Source organism: Lepeophtheirus salmonis, chromosome 6 (genome assembly GCF_016086655.4).
Source record: "Lepeophtheirus salmonis chromosome 6, UVic_Lsal_1.4, whole genome shotgun sequence".
Lineage (NCBI taxonomy): Eukaryota > Metazoa > Arthropoda > Copepoda > Siphonostomatoida > Caligidae > Lepeophtheirus > Lepeophtheirus salmonis.
The window spans coordinates 44,103,512-44,120,501 of record NC_052136.2 but is presented as its reverse complement, the minus strand read 5'-3'; the positions used below and the strand labels follow the sequence as shown (position 1 = coordinate 44,120,501).

General features: G+C 32.3%; 4 protein-coding genes across 4 annotated transcripts; 2 read left to right on the top strand and 2 right to left on the bottom strand.

Moving 5' to 3' along the window:
- Positions 1-5,069: 5,069 nt before the first annotated feature.
- RpL9 (ribosomal protein L9) lies at positions 5,070-6,025 on the bottom strand. Its single transcript, XM_040713964.2, has 3 exons — positions 5,869-6,025; positions 5,546-5,802; positions 5,070-5,483 (listed from the first exon to the last, which is right to left on the bottom strand). The coding sequence occupies exons 2-3, from the start codon at positions 5,795-5,797 to the stop codon at positions 5,163-5,165; spliced, it is 573 nt and encodes a 190-aa protein (XP_040569898.1). The 5' UTR covers positions 5,798-5,802; positions 5,869-6,025; the 3' UTR covers positions 5,070-5,162.
- A 358-nt stretch (positions 6,026-6,383) lies between these two features.
- Positions 6,384-8,280, top strand: Svip (small VCP interacting protein). The gene is made up of 3 exons (XM_040713963.2): positions 6,384-6,541; positions 7,801-7,959; positions 8,018-8,280. The coding sequence occupies exons 1-3, from the start codon at positions 6,488-6,490 to the stop codon at positions 8,033-8,035; spliced, it is 231 nt and encodes a 76-aa protein (XP_040569897.1). The 5' UTR covers positions 6,384-6,487; the 3' UTR covers positions 8,036-8,280.
- Dus4 (Dihydrouridine synthase 4) lies at positions 6,548-7,718 on the top strand. The gene is given in 3 exon segments (XM_040713962.1): positions 6,548-6,871; positions 6,874-7,029; positions 7,219-7,718. Coding segments are annotated over 3 exon segments (906 nt in total). The 5' UTR covers positions 6,548-6,561; the 3' UTR covers positions 7,659-7,718.
- Positions 8,214-10,184, bottom strand: LOC121119325 (uncharacterized). Its single transcript, XM_040713961.2, has 6 exons — positions 10,042-10,184; positions 9,500-9,988; positions 9,286-9,438; positions 9,031-9,220; positions 8,658-8,965; positions 8,214-8,594 (listed from the first exon to the last, which is right to left on the bottom strand). Exons 1-5 carry the CDS (start codon positions 10,066-10,068, stop codon positions 8,787-8,789), a joined length of 1,038 nt encoding a protein of 345 aa, XP_040569895.1. The 5' UTR covers positions 10,069-10,184; the 3' UTR covers positions 8,214-8,594; positions 8,658-8,786.
- Positions 10,185-16,990: the final 6,806 nt, after the last annotated feature.

The following is a 16,990-nucleotide window of genomic DNA, read 5'->3' as shown; positions in this document are numbered from 1 at the left end:
ATTCTTTTCTTAAATAACGCGCACGCTCGATGTTACTTTGGTGACTTTACGGAATCCTAACATCCGGCCATCCATCCAGAAAAACTATTTTTACCAATGAGAAAAAAAGGAAATGTTCCTGTTAGATAATGTTATGGGTGCGACTCTATCTCTGGCATCTCGAATTTACATCTAGTTTCAACAGAGATTACAATACATTCACTCTAATAGCAAATGCATATTTTAGCAAAGTACCAAACCTCTTCCTATTTGCCACAAAATTATTTACAACACACGTTCCTAACTTTTTGTGATCACACTTCACATAATCACTTCAAGAATTAATCAGGGTTATCCTGTATAAGTTTCCCCTACGTCATACTTTCTCTTTCTATCTCGAAATTGGAAACAGCGACAAATGATAGGTGAAATTAAATTGTCGCAACCTTTAAATAATAAGTAAATAACTTCAGTACGTTAAATGAAGGAACGCGAAGTGAAGAAAATGATATTTTGACGGATGAAGAGAAAGATCTCGACTTTTTCGAGTTATTCGGATAATTAGTACTGGGAAGGGTCTTTAAATTAAATAGAAGGTATCATTTTGTGGAATAAGTTGTGAATTTGGCTCTTATAGGGTATTCGAAGGAGGTAAGGGTGAGTTCTCTCGGAGTCCATCCGTTGACTCAGGGATGAGATCATATCTAATTATGTAAGACATACTTTGCGTGGGAGTCGCAGTTTGTAAATTCGTAGTAGTGTTTTTCTTCTTGTACATCAATAAACTCGGATAAGAGTGAATTTCAAGCCTAACTGAAGTATTTTTACCCTTAGTTTACAGTCAGGGTACATATTCAAACTTAAATATTCCTTACCTAATAATAAGTCTTAATATTATATTACATTAATTATCATTCGATTTTGTGATGATTTTATCGATCATAATTGTTGGAATAAGTTTACAGGTTGGATTATACTATCATAGGAACTTTTACTGTATTTATACCTAACAACTATACAATGATAGTAAATAAGCAATAACTAAAAAATTAACACTGTTATTATTAATAATGTAATTTATTAAGTTACTTATTTAAAAGAAATGAAGAAATCAAATTTTATCATATTGACGCTTAGTTTATAGTCTATAATTATTTCCCCTGTTCAAAATTAATTATTTGTTTGTTACCTAATTATATGATGTTGTGTTATAATTTTATCGATCACAATTGTTCAAATAAGTTTTTACTTTTTTAAGGGAACAAGTGTCATTTCTGACGATTGGGCAGCCTATCGCAACCTTGGGAATGAGTTAGATATGGCAAACTTTAAAATTAAGCATAAGTGTAACTGTGTGGATTCATTAACTGGAGCTCATACTCAGACGATTGAGCCTTTCTGGAGTCATTTCAAGGGTATGCTCAGACGGTTAGGAGTAATGAATACCTCTAGATAGCTTTTTTTGACATATATCAGCGAGTATATGTAGAGGAAGTGTCTCAAGGATATTAGTCCTTCTTATATAATTCTTGTTTATATTATGACCCAATAAGTTTCCTTTATTTTTTTTAAAATTAATTTATGCTCCACTTTTTTTCTGTTTCTTGACTTAGTGGATTTGATGGCATATATGTGCTTCACAAAGGTACCCATTACTTTCAACTAAAAAGAAGTATATCTGAAATATTATTCCCAAATTGGACTTGTTCGATAGCATTGGATAAAAAAAATCTTTTAGAAGGATTGAGAATTAAACGAATTGGAAATTTGGACTGTTTTAATCTAATGTTTTTTTATTTATTTTAGAATGCTTCTTTTCTTTATTTAAGTATGTGTCCTTCCATCTAATTTCGTGACCCTTCGATGTGCTAATTATCCGAATAACTCGAAAAAGTCGAGATCCTTCTCCTCTTCATCCGTCAATATAACCTTCTCTTCACTTCGCTTGACGTACCGAAGTTATTTACTTATTATTAAAAGGTTCCGATAATTTAATTTCAAATATCCTCTGTCGCTGTTTTCAATTTCGAGATAGAAAGAAAAATATGACGTAGAGCAAACTTATACAGGATACCCCAAATCAGAATGACCTTAGTTATGAAAATCGTGTGTATTTTGGACATATAAAAAAAGAAATTGAAAATTAACATGGTAACCCTGACAATTTGAAGAATGTTTCGTAAAAGAGCGGCTTAGCTGCCATGACGTTTCATTACATCAGCAATGACAAGGGAGAGTACGTTTGCAAGAATTACTCGGCTGTCAATCCCCAATTCTACTCTGAGTCTAACAAGGGCAATTATAACTCTGTAACAAATCCTTCAATGTCAGTCTTTTATGAACACACACGAATGTCCAATCAGTTTTGAATATAATTGAATCTATTTAGAAAAGGAATAGTGTTTTTGTTGGACCGAACTAATTCCGTCTAACAACAAAGCTCGGTCTGGGACGAATTTATAAATAAATTGTTCATAACTTGACAACATGTGTATTTTTTCAGGTACGTAATACGAAGTTTAAACAGAGATAGTTCGAATGAATTTTAATCCCGTTGTCCCTCTTTGAATACGGAATTTTGAATTCGAGCATCTCTTAAGATGGATGATCAATTTAGAAGTATCTTCCTTTGGCCCAAACTCTTGAGGAACATACATATTTGATATTAGTCCTCATATTAATTAAACAAACAAATGTGCGAGGAAACAGATTCCTATTGCTTATACGACTTAATACTCAACTGATTTCTATAATCGAACGAATACATTTATATTATGCTCATGTATTAAGTATTTGTTATAGAAAATATCGTGTACTTTTGAGATTTTTATGAAAAAATCACTGACGGTCGATCTAGAAAAAAAAGAATTTTGGTTTTTCATAATATATGAGACCAAAAAATTGATCCATTAGGTAAGAAAAAAATCGATCTAGAAAAATCATTTGAGACTGAACCCCAAAAAAAATCGGTCCTAGGCAGAGTCTCAACACTAGAAAGTAAGTTAACGACTCAGGAATAGAAAATGCATTCTTCAGATTACCAATTCCAAAAAAAACAGCTATAAAATTGTGACGATTTAAATCATTACCCCACATAAAATGTAAAAGATAATTTTCACAGAGCACGTGTTACGATATGGGGCTTAATAAAATATTAGAAAAAAAAAGTTATACTCGTATTTAGTATTATCTTGATCCTGCTAGATTTGTTTCTAGAACTGATGCAAGGGTAATGTCAGCTCTGCTATAATTAATTCGGACATAAAGTTTTTTTTTCTTAAATACTGCCTTCTACTATTGACCATATTAATAATTAAGTAATAAATAATCTACAGCAGGGGTGGACAAACTTCACTTCGCATGTGGCAACATGGCCGTTGTTATTTATTTATTTTTGATTAATTATAGATATAATTAATTATTTACAACTCTGAGGGAGCCTAAAATAAAAAAGTAAAGTAGGAAATCGATCACTAATTAGGAGTTAGAAAGTAAAAAATCATTAGTTGAAAAAAAAAACACATTTGAATTTTTGATAATATGGGGATACCTTCGTGGAAAATCAATAGTTTTTCATTTTTGACTTTTTTATTTTAACTAAATATTTTCCCTAGTATAACATATTTTGAAAAATGTTCCTTCTGAATTGAATTTTACCGGCTCCTACACTATAAGACTTCAATAATGGGCACTTTTCCTTCCTCCAGAAAGTCTTCGTAAGTATATCTGTCATTTAGGAGCCACTTTGGAATCCGTGCTCCATACTGTGAGAATAAAATTATTAGAGATTGAATGAGATGAGTTCCTTCATGTAAATCAGTTCACCAACGTGAATTTCTCAAACAGTTTTTATTGAAAAAATGTAAATTTATCTTTAGTAGATAATTTCTTCAATTTGCCCGGATGATTACATTAATAGGATAAACTTTAAAATTTTATACATAAATTGAAGCTGTGATCCTTCAGAATTCTGAATAAATCCCATGGCTTAGGTAGACAGAAGTATCTCAAGTGCATCTTACTTATAGATAAAGGTGAGCTACTTCGCTCTTTTTCATCCAATTCTCGTTTTTTCGACATCCAAAGATGCGACGAATGAATATAACAATTTCTTGATTTCTACATACTCCCCCTAATCTCTGACATATAAATATAAAAATCAACATTTTTCTGTAATCTAGAATAAAGATAAACCGACTTGAGTGTAGGGGGAACAAAATATTACATACTGAAACGCAAATTACAGAGAAAGTACTAATAATAAGTGTACGTTCAATTAGTTTGACTTTCAGAACAAAAAGATGAAAATATATTTTGTAAAAATTTGGAATGTCTAATTTCAATCATCTCGTAAAGTAATTAAACGCAACGCCAAGAGTTTCAATTGTTTAACAGTCATCTGTATAGTAATATAAAGAAATGAAGTAGAGTAAATATATATTATTTTATTCATTGTTGTTCTTCTAACAAGTCTTCAATTTTAGACCTTATATATAATTGTCTATTATGTAGTTGGACAAGCACAATAGTAAAAGTTATGCCATGCCCTGTTTACCCAATATCAAGACATACTTGAAGGATTTGACGTTTAGTTAAGAATCTTGGGATATTTACTCTCTCAACAATATCATGCAACTGTAATTTTAATAAATAAGTCCTACAATTATCCTTAATCAAAATACAATGGCCTATAATACCGGATTCATTTTATGATAAAAATGTCCAGTTTTAAACTTAAAGTAGCAACAGACAATATTAAGTGAATATCTTTGGCTAGAGTGGCAGAATTGAGATGCTATACTTTCTATCATGTACCATCCTCCTATTCAAGTAACATGGCAATTTGATTACCCTAGGAGAGTATGATTGATATGAACGTATTTCCTATATTAAAATTTAAGTCAGATAAAAATATTATGATCCATTTCCACTCTTGGATAGAGTGAAAGTATTTTATCACATTAATGAACACATTTCTTATGAGGAAATAAGGAACACAGTTCAAAAAGCACATGTATCATTAATAGTACACATAATCTATCTCAGCCTAATCATACTTAAGCAATGAAGGAGAAAAAAGTACTGCACGGTTTTCAAATACATTCATGGTATTTATTTACCATAGTTTTTAAATTATAAAGTAGATGTTATTAGGACGTTGATAGAAATTTACGTTTAAACCCTTATTCCTCCATGGCAACAACCGTTGTTTTCTCAGAGACGTACAACCCGTCCAAGAACTTTCTGATGTCCTTATTTTTAACAGTTGTAGATTGTTGGATCAAAGCGGCTGACTGAGAGACAGCTTCAATGGAGTTGCCAGTAAGGATCAATTCATCTTTTTGTTCTTTGGAGTTTTCACATTTGACACCTTCAGCCATGCGAACCTTCCGGATGTATTTTTCACCCAAAAAGTTACGAACTTCAACTAATGTACCAGTTTCGGTGATGGAACAATTGATTGGGAAATGAGCGTATACAGCTCTCATCTTATATTTGTATCCCTGAAAAGAGAAAGAACAAAGCTGCTTCAACTATTTCATTTAATCAAGTAGAGATCTATTACGTATGTCACTCCCTTGAACATGTTGGAGATGTGAGAGCACACGGTTCGGACTGCAGCGAGTTCCTTCCTCTTACCAAACCATTTCTCAACGCGAAGAGTCTTCTTATTGGGCATGAAGATATCCACAGCCAAGTGCTTGAATGATTTAACGAGTTTTCCACGAACTCCAGTAACGGTGATAGTGCGGGATTTTACGCTACATGTCACTCCCTCTGGGACTGTGACGATTTGATGCGTGTTGATTACCTTCATGACGCCTGAAAAAAAGAGAGTAAATACCAAGATAAAGGAGATATTCACGGATTTTTGGGGAAAATATTTACTTGGTGATCTTGTACCGTAAGCGGTCGGAAACGGAAAAGAAGGAGAAAGAGAGAGGGAAGGAAAAGGTTGAGTGATTTGAGTCAATATTTGTAGTATTTGAGAGGCACGCAACCTCTTCGGATACACTGACACTACATTCTTAAAGGAGGAGCAGAAATTAATTGATAATTTAGAGATATATAATTTAGATAAGGAATATCCGTTATTCCCTTGAATATGTACATTTACTATATTATGGGTTGAATTTGAAAATGACCCAAATAAATGCTCTTAATTAAAGATTACTTGACAGCTCATTAGAAATATATGTATTCAAATGACGTCACATTCTATTGGTTTTGTATTTAATTTTAAAAACACACTGGCTTTTGAATATATTTCTGATATATTGAAATGGAAATAAATGATGAATGGGTTATTACTTATTATAGATAAATGCAATGGCTCGGAGGACGAGAATGTAGGGATAAGGGGATGTGAATCTCTAAAAGAGAAAAACATGTAATAATATGTAATGACTTAGAAGTAGGTGTGTGCTGGGCCTAGGAGAATATAGAATCTCTAAACTTGAAGTGGCGCCCTCTTTGAGGTATTCAAAACAAATAGTTCTCAAAAAGGATGGGAAATTGCTTTGAAGCTACTTCCAGACCTGATGAGGATGGACCGAGTCCAGTGAGTTTCAATATTACATTATGAGTTTTTTCAGAGAAGGAGAACTAACCAAAATGGGTGCTCCCATGGTTCGCTACTCCAAACTTCCGTTTCGAAGATTGATTCTTAGCCATGGCGCAGATGTTGCATTTAGTCCCATGATTCTCGCTGATTCTTTTGTATCCTCCTCTGAGGCGAGAGATAACGAATTCACCTCTGATCCTAAAGAGGATCATCCTCTTGTTGTCCAATTTGCAGCAAATAAGGTCCAAGACTTTGTGGACGCCTCAGTCCTCGTGGCTCCCTATGCGGAAGGAGTGGATCTCAACTGTGGATGTCCTCAGTCGTGGGCTCTAAAGAAGGTATCGGTGCATCACTTCTTCAGAAACCAGAATTTATCTGTGATGTTGTCAAATCCACGAAAAGTGTTATCCCTTACCCAGATTTCTCTGTCAGTGTCAAAATCAGACTTCATAGGGACAAAAGACGAACCATTGATCTTTGCAAAGGTCTATTTGGCTTAATTACTGTGGGATCTTTTTCTTTTTTTCCTTTCTTTCGATGTTTCTTTCATTCTCATCATTTTCTTCCTATGTTCAAATTAACGCTTTTAATTATGTACCGATAAGTATTCATGTATAAGCATCCCTGTGATTAAGCGCCACGATCATACAATCAATATTTTTAAACTTTTAAAGCGGTTGAAAACTCTGGTGTTGATTTCATCACTGTACATGGTCGCACAAAGGATCAACACTCGGACCCAGTTGATTTAGAAGGAGTTAAAATGATAAAGGATGCTTTGTCCATCCCTGTCGTAGCGAATGGTGATATCAAATCCCTAGATGATGCATATCGTGTTAGGGAAGTAACTGGAGTGGATGGAGTCATGGCTGCTCGTGGATTATTAGAAAATCCAGCCATGTATGCTGGTTTTGATATCACTCCTGCAAAGTGTATTTTGGATTGGCTCAAGATTTCTCTCGAGGTTGGAACTCCTTTTCAAACTTTTCATCATCACTTGAGTTATATGCTAGAACGATCCCTTTCGAGGAATGAGAGGAAAATATTTAATGCTCTAGGATCCACTGCTAGCGTCTTAGATTATTTAAATGATAATTTACGTATAAGTCTTTGAAATGATTGTTTTGTCCTTATATTTTATTGAAACAAATACATACATTCGTATACAAATCAATTTTCCTTCGTTTGATTATTGCAATTTAAAATATTTTGAAGTAGAGTTTGTTTGAATTTAATAACTTTTCATCAAATTAAAGGATGAAATGCGGCAAAGACAAGCCGAAGCCGCTGAGAGGAGGATAAAACAGGAAGAATCAAGGGGGCTTAAGGATCCTGAAAGCTATAAAAGGAAATTGATGGAAAAGGAGAAGCGAGAGAATACTGCACAAAATACATCTGGAGAAGGCGGACTAAAGGTATTTTTATTATACATTTTTGGTGTTCGATTAGAAGACATTTTAATTTATTTTTCAGTGGACCGTCTCAAACTAAAACCTTTCTGCAATTAGTCATTGAATTTTGTTTTTCACCTTGTATATTAATGTATGAATATATTTATGCTATACTGCTTTTTTACTAGTAATGATTTATCCTTTTGTGATAAAGTTTTAAAACACAGAAATTAATTTTCTGTCCTATATAATAATTGAATAATGTTGTCACGCAAATATTTGTTTAAATTCATTTATTATATAACTATAATGTATTTTGAAAATTAATAAAACACTATAATTGTGCTTATATGAATAAATATAACTAACAATAAGAAATGAGGGTATATATAACAGAGGGGGTATTTGAAAACTAGAATTGTTGTAAATTTTGAATTTAAAAAGTCTTTTCTACCTATATACAAATTTGTAAATAAAAAAATAATCCTAGTCAATCCGACCAAATAAGAGGCCTTTACAAGTTATCAACACTCTTCCTTAAATCGTCTGGTCTGTAGCACCATTCCTTGATAATAGGTTTCTTAATGCGTTTGGGATTCTTTTTTGTATTGACGCAAACCTCTTTGGGTACTTTTAAGCAATTACTCTTGGGTACTAACCTATGGAAGGGATTTAATGATTTAGAAAGACACATCCACAAATATATTAGATTACTGTTTTACCTTGGAACAAGAGCGGATTCCATGCGGCAATTCTCCTCCGGTTGGAGATCACATTCTTCCTCTGGAACATTTTGCACCTGGGTTCTTGATTCCTCATGACAAATTTCGTCTCCTTTGATTGCTCTACAATTATTTGGAACGCAAACTTCTCTGGGAATCTTGCGACAAGATGTCTCTGGATGAACTTTTTTTGACTGTTGTCGTGTCCAATTCGCATTTTTGAACAGGCCATTGTTCACATTTCTCTCTTACAGCAAAGGGACTGGGGCCCTCAGCACCTTCTTCTTGCTCGATATGGAACAATTCAACTAGATGGGTATTAGATTGGAGAATAGAATATGTTTTACGTGAAAGAAATTGACTATATAAATACCTGTAACGTTTTTGCATCTTGTTTCCTCCACCATTTCACATTTTGGTTCATCCTGTTCGAGCTCGTAGGTCTTGTACTTTGTTTCGCAGTTATCTTCATACTGAGTGGTACAAATATCGGGCCCTTGGGTCTCGTTTCCGCATTCACGCACAATAGGGGTATGGCAAATATCTACTTTCTCCGTAAAAGGCTGAAAGTATAAACATTATGCGAAAATTGGAATGAATTATACTTCTACAGGAAAAATTATCTTACCGTGGGTTTAAAGGTGATATGACAATTTTTCTTGAAAGTGGTTTCACACTTTTTTTGAGTTGTTGAGGCATAATCTGTGATATAGGTCATATGGCATTTCTTCTGATAGCTGTGATGACATTTCATTCCACGTTCATATATGGTCTGTTCAATCTTGGATTTTTAAAAAAAGTAATAAAATTTGAAAAAATGAGCTTTCATCATTTAAAAATACCTGCATGACTTTGGGTATACATCTAACGCCATCGTCTGTTTCCTTTCCTGGGAGAGCATCTCTAGTTAAAAATATTTTTCCATCAATATCCTCAATTTTTCTATTACTCTTTGATCTATCATGAATTGTTAAAAACTCCAAGTTCCCAGTTGTTTCTGCAGGAATATCCGTCAAAGTGTTGTCAGAAAGGCTTCTAGGTAACTCCTTTATTAATTCTTTAATGATCTTTTGTTCCTCTTCAGGATTAAGGGGAATGGGATCCGCACTCTCTGCTTCCTCGTCAATTCGTAGATTGATCACTTGTTCACTATTATCATCTCTCACAACGATCGTGTCTACGATTTCACCCTTTTCCAACTTGGCTAGAAGCTCTTTGGGTAGAGATTTTGCATCGTTGGGTATATCTTCATCAACATCGATATTAATAGGTAAATTTTGTCTTGCAAATCGTGCTGAACAAACTTTTAATGATCCGATGAGAACTATAATCTGGAGGAAAAATCTATATATATCTATGCTTTAACTATAGAAAATTGTCTTACAAGTAGAAGAGTAGCTTTTTGAGCCATGTTTTTGCAATTAATTACTGATATATTTATTTTAAGTCTATATATTACTAAATAAAACTTCTAAGCTTATCTCAACACTTCTTTGAAGTCACTGACGATTTTCAATTCTGCTTCCATTGTTTTAAATACTCAAATTTCACTTATGAAAATTCGCTCTCGACGCTCTAAATCCAAAGGTTCTTTGGGCGCCCGTTCTTATTCTATACGGTTCTTCTACATATCATATCTACGTTACTTATCCACTTTTATTCCTGACCGATGATGCATGGTGCGCGTGTCCTTTGACGGAAACTTTGAATTAACTACAATTTTCTCTCGCATTTATCCGTTAATAATCCTATTTCCTGCACATGTAAGATCTGTTTGCCCTAATTAATTGATGTGCATAGACTTTTGATATTTCCATGTCCAGGGAAATTTCTAAACAAATGGGACTTTATGTCTCTTTTTAAAGATATGAAATGTCCAAACATTTCATATCCGGCCATATTTTAATTTTTTTAAATGTCATTGCAATTATTATTATTATTCAAAGAAGCAATATAATCATATTTATTAGTGTTATAATATCATCAAAACCACAATAATTATATGTAGACATGAGTTTACAACTTTTTGTGTGGGAAGTGGGTTAATACTCATAAAAAATTTAAAATTTCTAACTTTACAACCTAATATTTTCAATAAGAAGGATTCGTTCAGCTATTGTAAAATGGAATTCATAAAAATACATTTATCTCTTATTATAAAATAATGGACTGAAAAAGAAATTTAAAGGAATAATAATTATTTAATGGGAGTAACATGATTGGAATTGCATTATAGTTATTAGTTAGGTATACGAATATTTTCTTTAAGATTTGGAAGCATTAATAAGAAGAATAGGCACTAGTTCTGTTAACTCCATGAGATCTGCATACACACATACCTCGGTACTTACTCGTTTAGTTATAGGGTTTATATGCATCTATAAGTAGGAATTATGATAGCTATAAAAACCTCATAATCTTTCCTTCAAAACTGTCATTTAATTATTATAGTTGGAATAGATATTAATTTTATTATGTTTTGTTCCATGAATGAAAAGAAAATTTTAAATTTCTCAAGTATATTATAGATAATGTGTAAGCTATGGGAAATTGGTTATTGGTTGCCTAGTTATGTAAGTAAGTACATGCTATCTACATATATAGACATCCAGCATGTGAATCAGTATGCACATTTAATTGCTTGATACATCAACTAAACTCTTTCAAATGACACTTTAATCATGGAATAGGCTTACTAGGTAAACCACTGTATCAAAAGATATTAGTGTTGTGGTCAAGACAGTGTGTTAACTACGGCGTGATACTAGAAACCTTATTACGATCGATGCTTCTGCCCTCTTCCAACTGAAATATAAATAGAAACAAAACTGTATTAAATATCAAAACTGCAGAATTCTATGTTATTGAGCTTAACAATTGTGTCACCAGGGCCACTTTTAGGGGACGGGGATACTTGTCCCAGGCTATGCTCTTGACTGGGGGCCCACTCTGGCTAAAATTTTATAAAAAATTAAAACGCTGTATCTGACGACGTGAAGTAGACACAAACAATTAAAAGGGATCCAGAACGAATGAGAGAATAAAAGAGAGAGATATATATTTTAAATATCCGTATACCATAAAAGAATAAAGATGTCACACTACCCTGACATTGACACTTAGGTCAGAGTATTTATAATAAAAGTTACATGGGCAGTACATAGTTATAATTTTAAAACATACTCATACTCATTTATTAAATAATAACGATAAAATATAAAAAGAAGGGGGTCCATCGGATCTCGAAACTTAAATACACTACATTAAATATACATCCTAAGAATTTTTTTATAAATGGACCAAAAGAATCGAAAAAAAAGATAATAAAAACGTTATTAAATGCAATATAGACTGATAATGTATTAATAAAGGCCATAAGAAGACTTTGCCTTTTCTTAAAGAAAAGGCCATTCAATAAATATTATTAAAAGAATTAAAAATGTGAGTAGAATTTTTTTAAAAGTTAATTTAAAAAAACCCTCAGCATTTATTTTCTAAAAAAAGTGAAAACATTTTTAAAAATCAAATTAAAAAAAAGGAAAGACAGAAAAAGACACCGAAGATTTTTCTTTGCCCCAGGCACCGCTCATGCTAAAACCAGCCCTACCTGTGACTATTGCATTTATGTAATAATAACATAAATGTTAAATAAATTGAATAATAAATTATTATGTATGATTTTTAAGAAAAATAATATTGTAGGAATAACTAAATAAAAATGTTTTCTTAAGCTATTCAAAAGCATAAAGAAAAATCGTGTCATGATTCTGGCTCCTCCTAGAATTTGGAATACCCCCCTCCCTTGGATAATAGGTCGGATTATCGAACTGGACTATTTTATATGAGACCAAGTTTTTGAGGGATTGATACCAAGAAAAACACAGATTTTTTATTTTTGGTTTTTTTTAAAGAAAAAACTAGCTTTAATCTAGTTGCTTTGATCTTGACCAGAAATTTAAGAAATTGAGACCGGAGCGATACCCTTGCCTTCAAAAATTGATTCCAAATGAAGACTAATTTTGAAAACCATATATAGTTCCTACCGTGCAATGGGAGGGACCAGGGGTCCATGGCTACCCTTCTTTTTGAGAATTTACAATGACCATATAGGAGCGGGAAAAATAAATATATTTTTAAATTAGAGTAATGCCCCTCCACTGTTAATAACGCTACGCAGAGTCTGAAACAATTCACAAAACAACTGCATTCATAAATAAAAATTGCTTATCGTCAAGGATATATAATCTGTCAATATTACAAGTTAATTTAAATAATAATTACATAATATCTGACTAAAACCTGAAATATGGAGCTATACATATTTAAGTATGTATAGCTCCATTTAAACTATTAAACATTTGAGTTGAAGCAAATTAATTGCTATTTTTTCAAGATCATTTCCTAGTGCTGTGGAATTTTAGTGATTGAGACTAATTCGAGACATAGAGAACAACATCTTGATAAAAAGACCAAGATCAATCTCGAAAACTTTATCCCCACTTAATTTCCATCTCAAAAGAAATGATTTAATACGTGTATGCATACTGTGGAGTATATATCTATTGATATTATAATTAATGATATAACTTATAAATAGTCCTATTGAATAAAATCTCCCGGTCTTTATTTTTTTTAAATACTGACAAATGAATACAGTTTTCTTGATGTTATACATGTTTATACAACTTAGTCACTCATACGTAAGTGGTAACATTGAGATTGGTAAAATGTACAATGTATGTACAATCAAAAGCTCCATGCGATAATTTAGATAAGTACCTAATAATAGCTTACTTCTTCCGTGATTTTCGAAAAGTGTTGCCGTAATGATTTTCTCATCCTTTTTTTTGGGTAAAAGTTTGGGATTTAAGGTATAAATTGAATTCATAGTATATTTCTTTCCAGAGATTCCTAATTATTCCATCATTATTATTCCTTTGATAGATTGCTTGTGTTTGAGGACATCTCCGTCCTTGAAGTCTGGAATAGATTTACTCCATCACTCATTCCCAAATTCATCTTTTATTATTATTAATAATAATTGTTATTCTTATCCTTCTTCATGTTGTAGATGGTAGATGACTTAACGTCAACGAAAAGATCAACACTTTCACTCTGTTTTGAACTATTCTTTTCATATTTTCAAGGGATCATCATCATCATTCCTTGGCTTCCTTCACTTCACATCTCTTCCTCCTCCTTATGCCATGTTAAAAGGTGTCAAAGAGATCTACATACTTTATGTATATAATATATGTTATATACATATATAAAGAACAACATATTTTTTCAAGTTATAATTATAAACTTTCCCTTCCCTGTTATAAAAGTTAAGTTCTTGAGGATATACATTAGTTAAACCGCATATTTTATGACATTGAATATATGTATACTTATATATTGTTATATTATATATATATGAGTATAATAGTAAGAACCTCTTTTTTTACTTTTTACTTTACTTTTTGTGCTGGAGTCAATAAAAAGTTACACAAAATAAAAATGAACATCCCTTTAGAAAAACGAAAAGTTGTATATTAGACAAAAAATTTCCAGTCTGTATTGATAATATTATGTAGATACATAAAAGTTAAAAAAAAGAGGATTTATGTAGAGTAATTCCACCTCAAGGTAAGTTCCTAATAATGTGATTAAAAAGTACCCTGAATGATTCCTTGATAGTATATCATATGTTATACATATATAATTGATAAATAAGCGTTTGACTTAATCACTTTTACACATTAAATTGCAGACAGAACGAAGGGCGTCGTGAAACCATTATTATTTATATTCGAGGTTGAATAGATGATCTGATCCATCAGGGTTGGGCTCAAATCGTATTGCAAGATGTGCGGGAATTATGAATATGTATAGTTATAATATAAAGAAGCGTGTTGAATCCAGAATTGTTTAAAGCATATTGGTATATTTGTGACCCGTTAACACAAAATCAAATTGAGTCTAGATTACATGGATTTTTATTTTTCAACGATTAAGTATGATAAATCAAAAGAAAGATTTCAACCATAGTTAACATTCTTGGGTATCTCAATTCATAGCAGAAATTTGAACTTAAATCCTAAAATTGGCCGAAATATGCTCATGTAATATTAAGCTATATAAAAAAATAGGACATTTTCTTCTTTTCATTAATTTTTATTCAAGATTGTTTTTGTGTTTAAGCACCACATTTGTCTTTAAGTCCATGCTATTATTTCTAGTACATTACTAATTAGCCAATAAACTTTAATTATATAATTATAATGGAGTAATCCAATTGAATAAAGAAGGAGGTGAATACTGGATATATATAATGGATATGCATGTATTGACCTTGAAGGCTAATTTTGCAAAGTTTTGTATATATGTTTTCTCCGATTTTCATAAGTTATTTTCTATAGGACTTTAATATAAGACGAAAATGTAACAATGAGTTATCTAGATTTTTTTTTATTCACAATGAATCCGAAAAACAAAACAAAAATAAAAAATGGTTAAAGGATTTTTTTATGAGATGAATATCTTTAAGAAAAATTAGAAATTTTTCCCCCTGTTCACAAAAGCCCACCTGCTGAGATTTTTGTAATCCTTTGTTGTTTTTTTTATATATTATATCATTTATAGATTCGTTAAAGTCCCATTAGCATTTAGAGCTTCCATATTAACCAAGGGAATAATAAAACTCTAATATCCGCTGATATTTTGCAATTATTTTTTTATTTTTGCAACAAACTGCATACAAAATGATGGCCTACTGACGCATGGAATGAATTAGTATTTTATGAGCGTAATTTAATTTGTTCTTAATGTACTCTTTTTATGTTCCTACATAAATTGTCAAGGATCTTGTTCATGCAAAAATAACTACAAATGCACGTGTGTTTCTTCCCAAAATAAAAACCATTTTGATCTTCTTTTGATTTTGGTGGAGGCATACAAATGTTACAGGAGGTGTGACTCGAATATATACTTCAAAAGTATTTATTTATTTGCCTCTGATTCCAGTACTATTTGACTAGTGCTGTACCCTTCGAAAATCCTTTCATGTCAGACCCTTTAAAAATATGTATGACGTATTTCTATTCATTGTTTATGTACATAATATTGACAATGGAATTTAATTAAATCATTATTATTTCTTAACCGAAGGTTCGACAACTGCACATAGGTGCAGGCTCATGATTTTTGTTTTTGGAAGAGGGCGGCCATTGGTCCTTTAGCCTCCACATCCCCTACGGATACCCCTGTAAAATATATAGGAGGGCGGTACTAGAAGTACCTGGTCTGACTGAGTGATGGCGGTATTTGTTTTTAAAAAATCACTGAAGTTAGAAAGTATACCATCTATAAAGCAAATGTTTCAAGTTTGAAGGCGCCACGTTGTTTAATATTTATTTGGCAGCCATCAGTAGTGAATATTGTCAGTAAATTTTTGAAAATTGATCATCATTATATCAACGCCCCGTTGATAGTTTTCATCATTTTAGGGCGTAGTCCCAAAAATATCAACTCTGTAATATAAGTAGGTTTATTATATATATACGATAAAAATTTGGGTGGCTTTGGAGACTTTTTTGATGGGGGGGGGGCACTTGAACGACGGCATTGTCCCTCATTATGTGATCCAGTACTTTTATTTGAAAGGCATCAGCCCAACCAATATATAAATATTAAAGCGGAAATGGATTCTACTCAGGTCTGAGTCTGCTCCTTCGTTTACTAAAGTAAAATTTTGGCTAGCTGAGTTTAAACGAGGCCGTTCGAGTTCCAAGACAAAAATTCGCATTGATCGATCAAATGAGGTGAGATTTTGTCTTTTCTTTGTAGAGTCGGGTATTTCTGAGATGGTCCTTGCCCTTATCCCGATACTAACATTTTCTACTACTAAGTAATAACTAAATTATTAGTGTTCTTAACATTGGTTGGTTAAATTTAATGTAGCTCTTGTTAAGAATCTGTGAAAGGACATAGGCTAAAGGGTCACACGGGATGGGTAGGGTGTTTTCCCCTCCCTTACAAAAAATAAATTCGAACTACAAAATTACCCCCCCCCCAAAAAAAAAAAAAAACTCACATCAAATCCAAGCTGCACCGCCGAGATTTCAACAATTTCCTAGTTTTATTGGAGAATAGTTTAGTATTGTTTGTACTATTTTTTTAAATTCCCCGAATTGAAAAAAATAGGTTATACCCGGGTTTCAAACCTATAACAGGAAAGAGGTCGATTTCTTTATACCAGGGTTATCAAACTCATTCTGGTCTGGGGTCAAATGGAGTTATTAAGCGGATCTCAAACGAGCCGGGCGATAAAATCATTAGAAAATCCCATA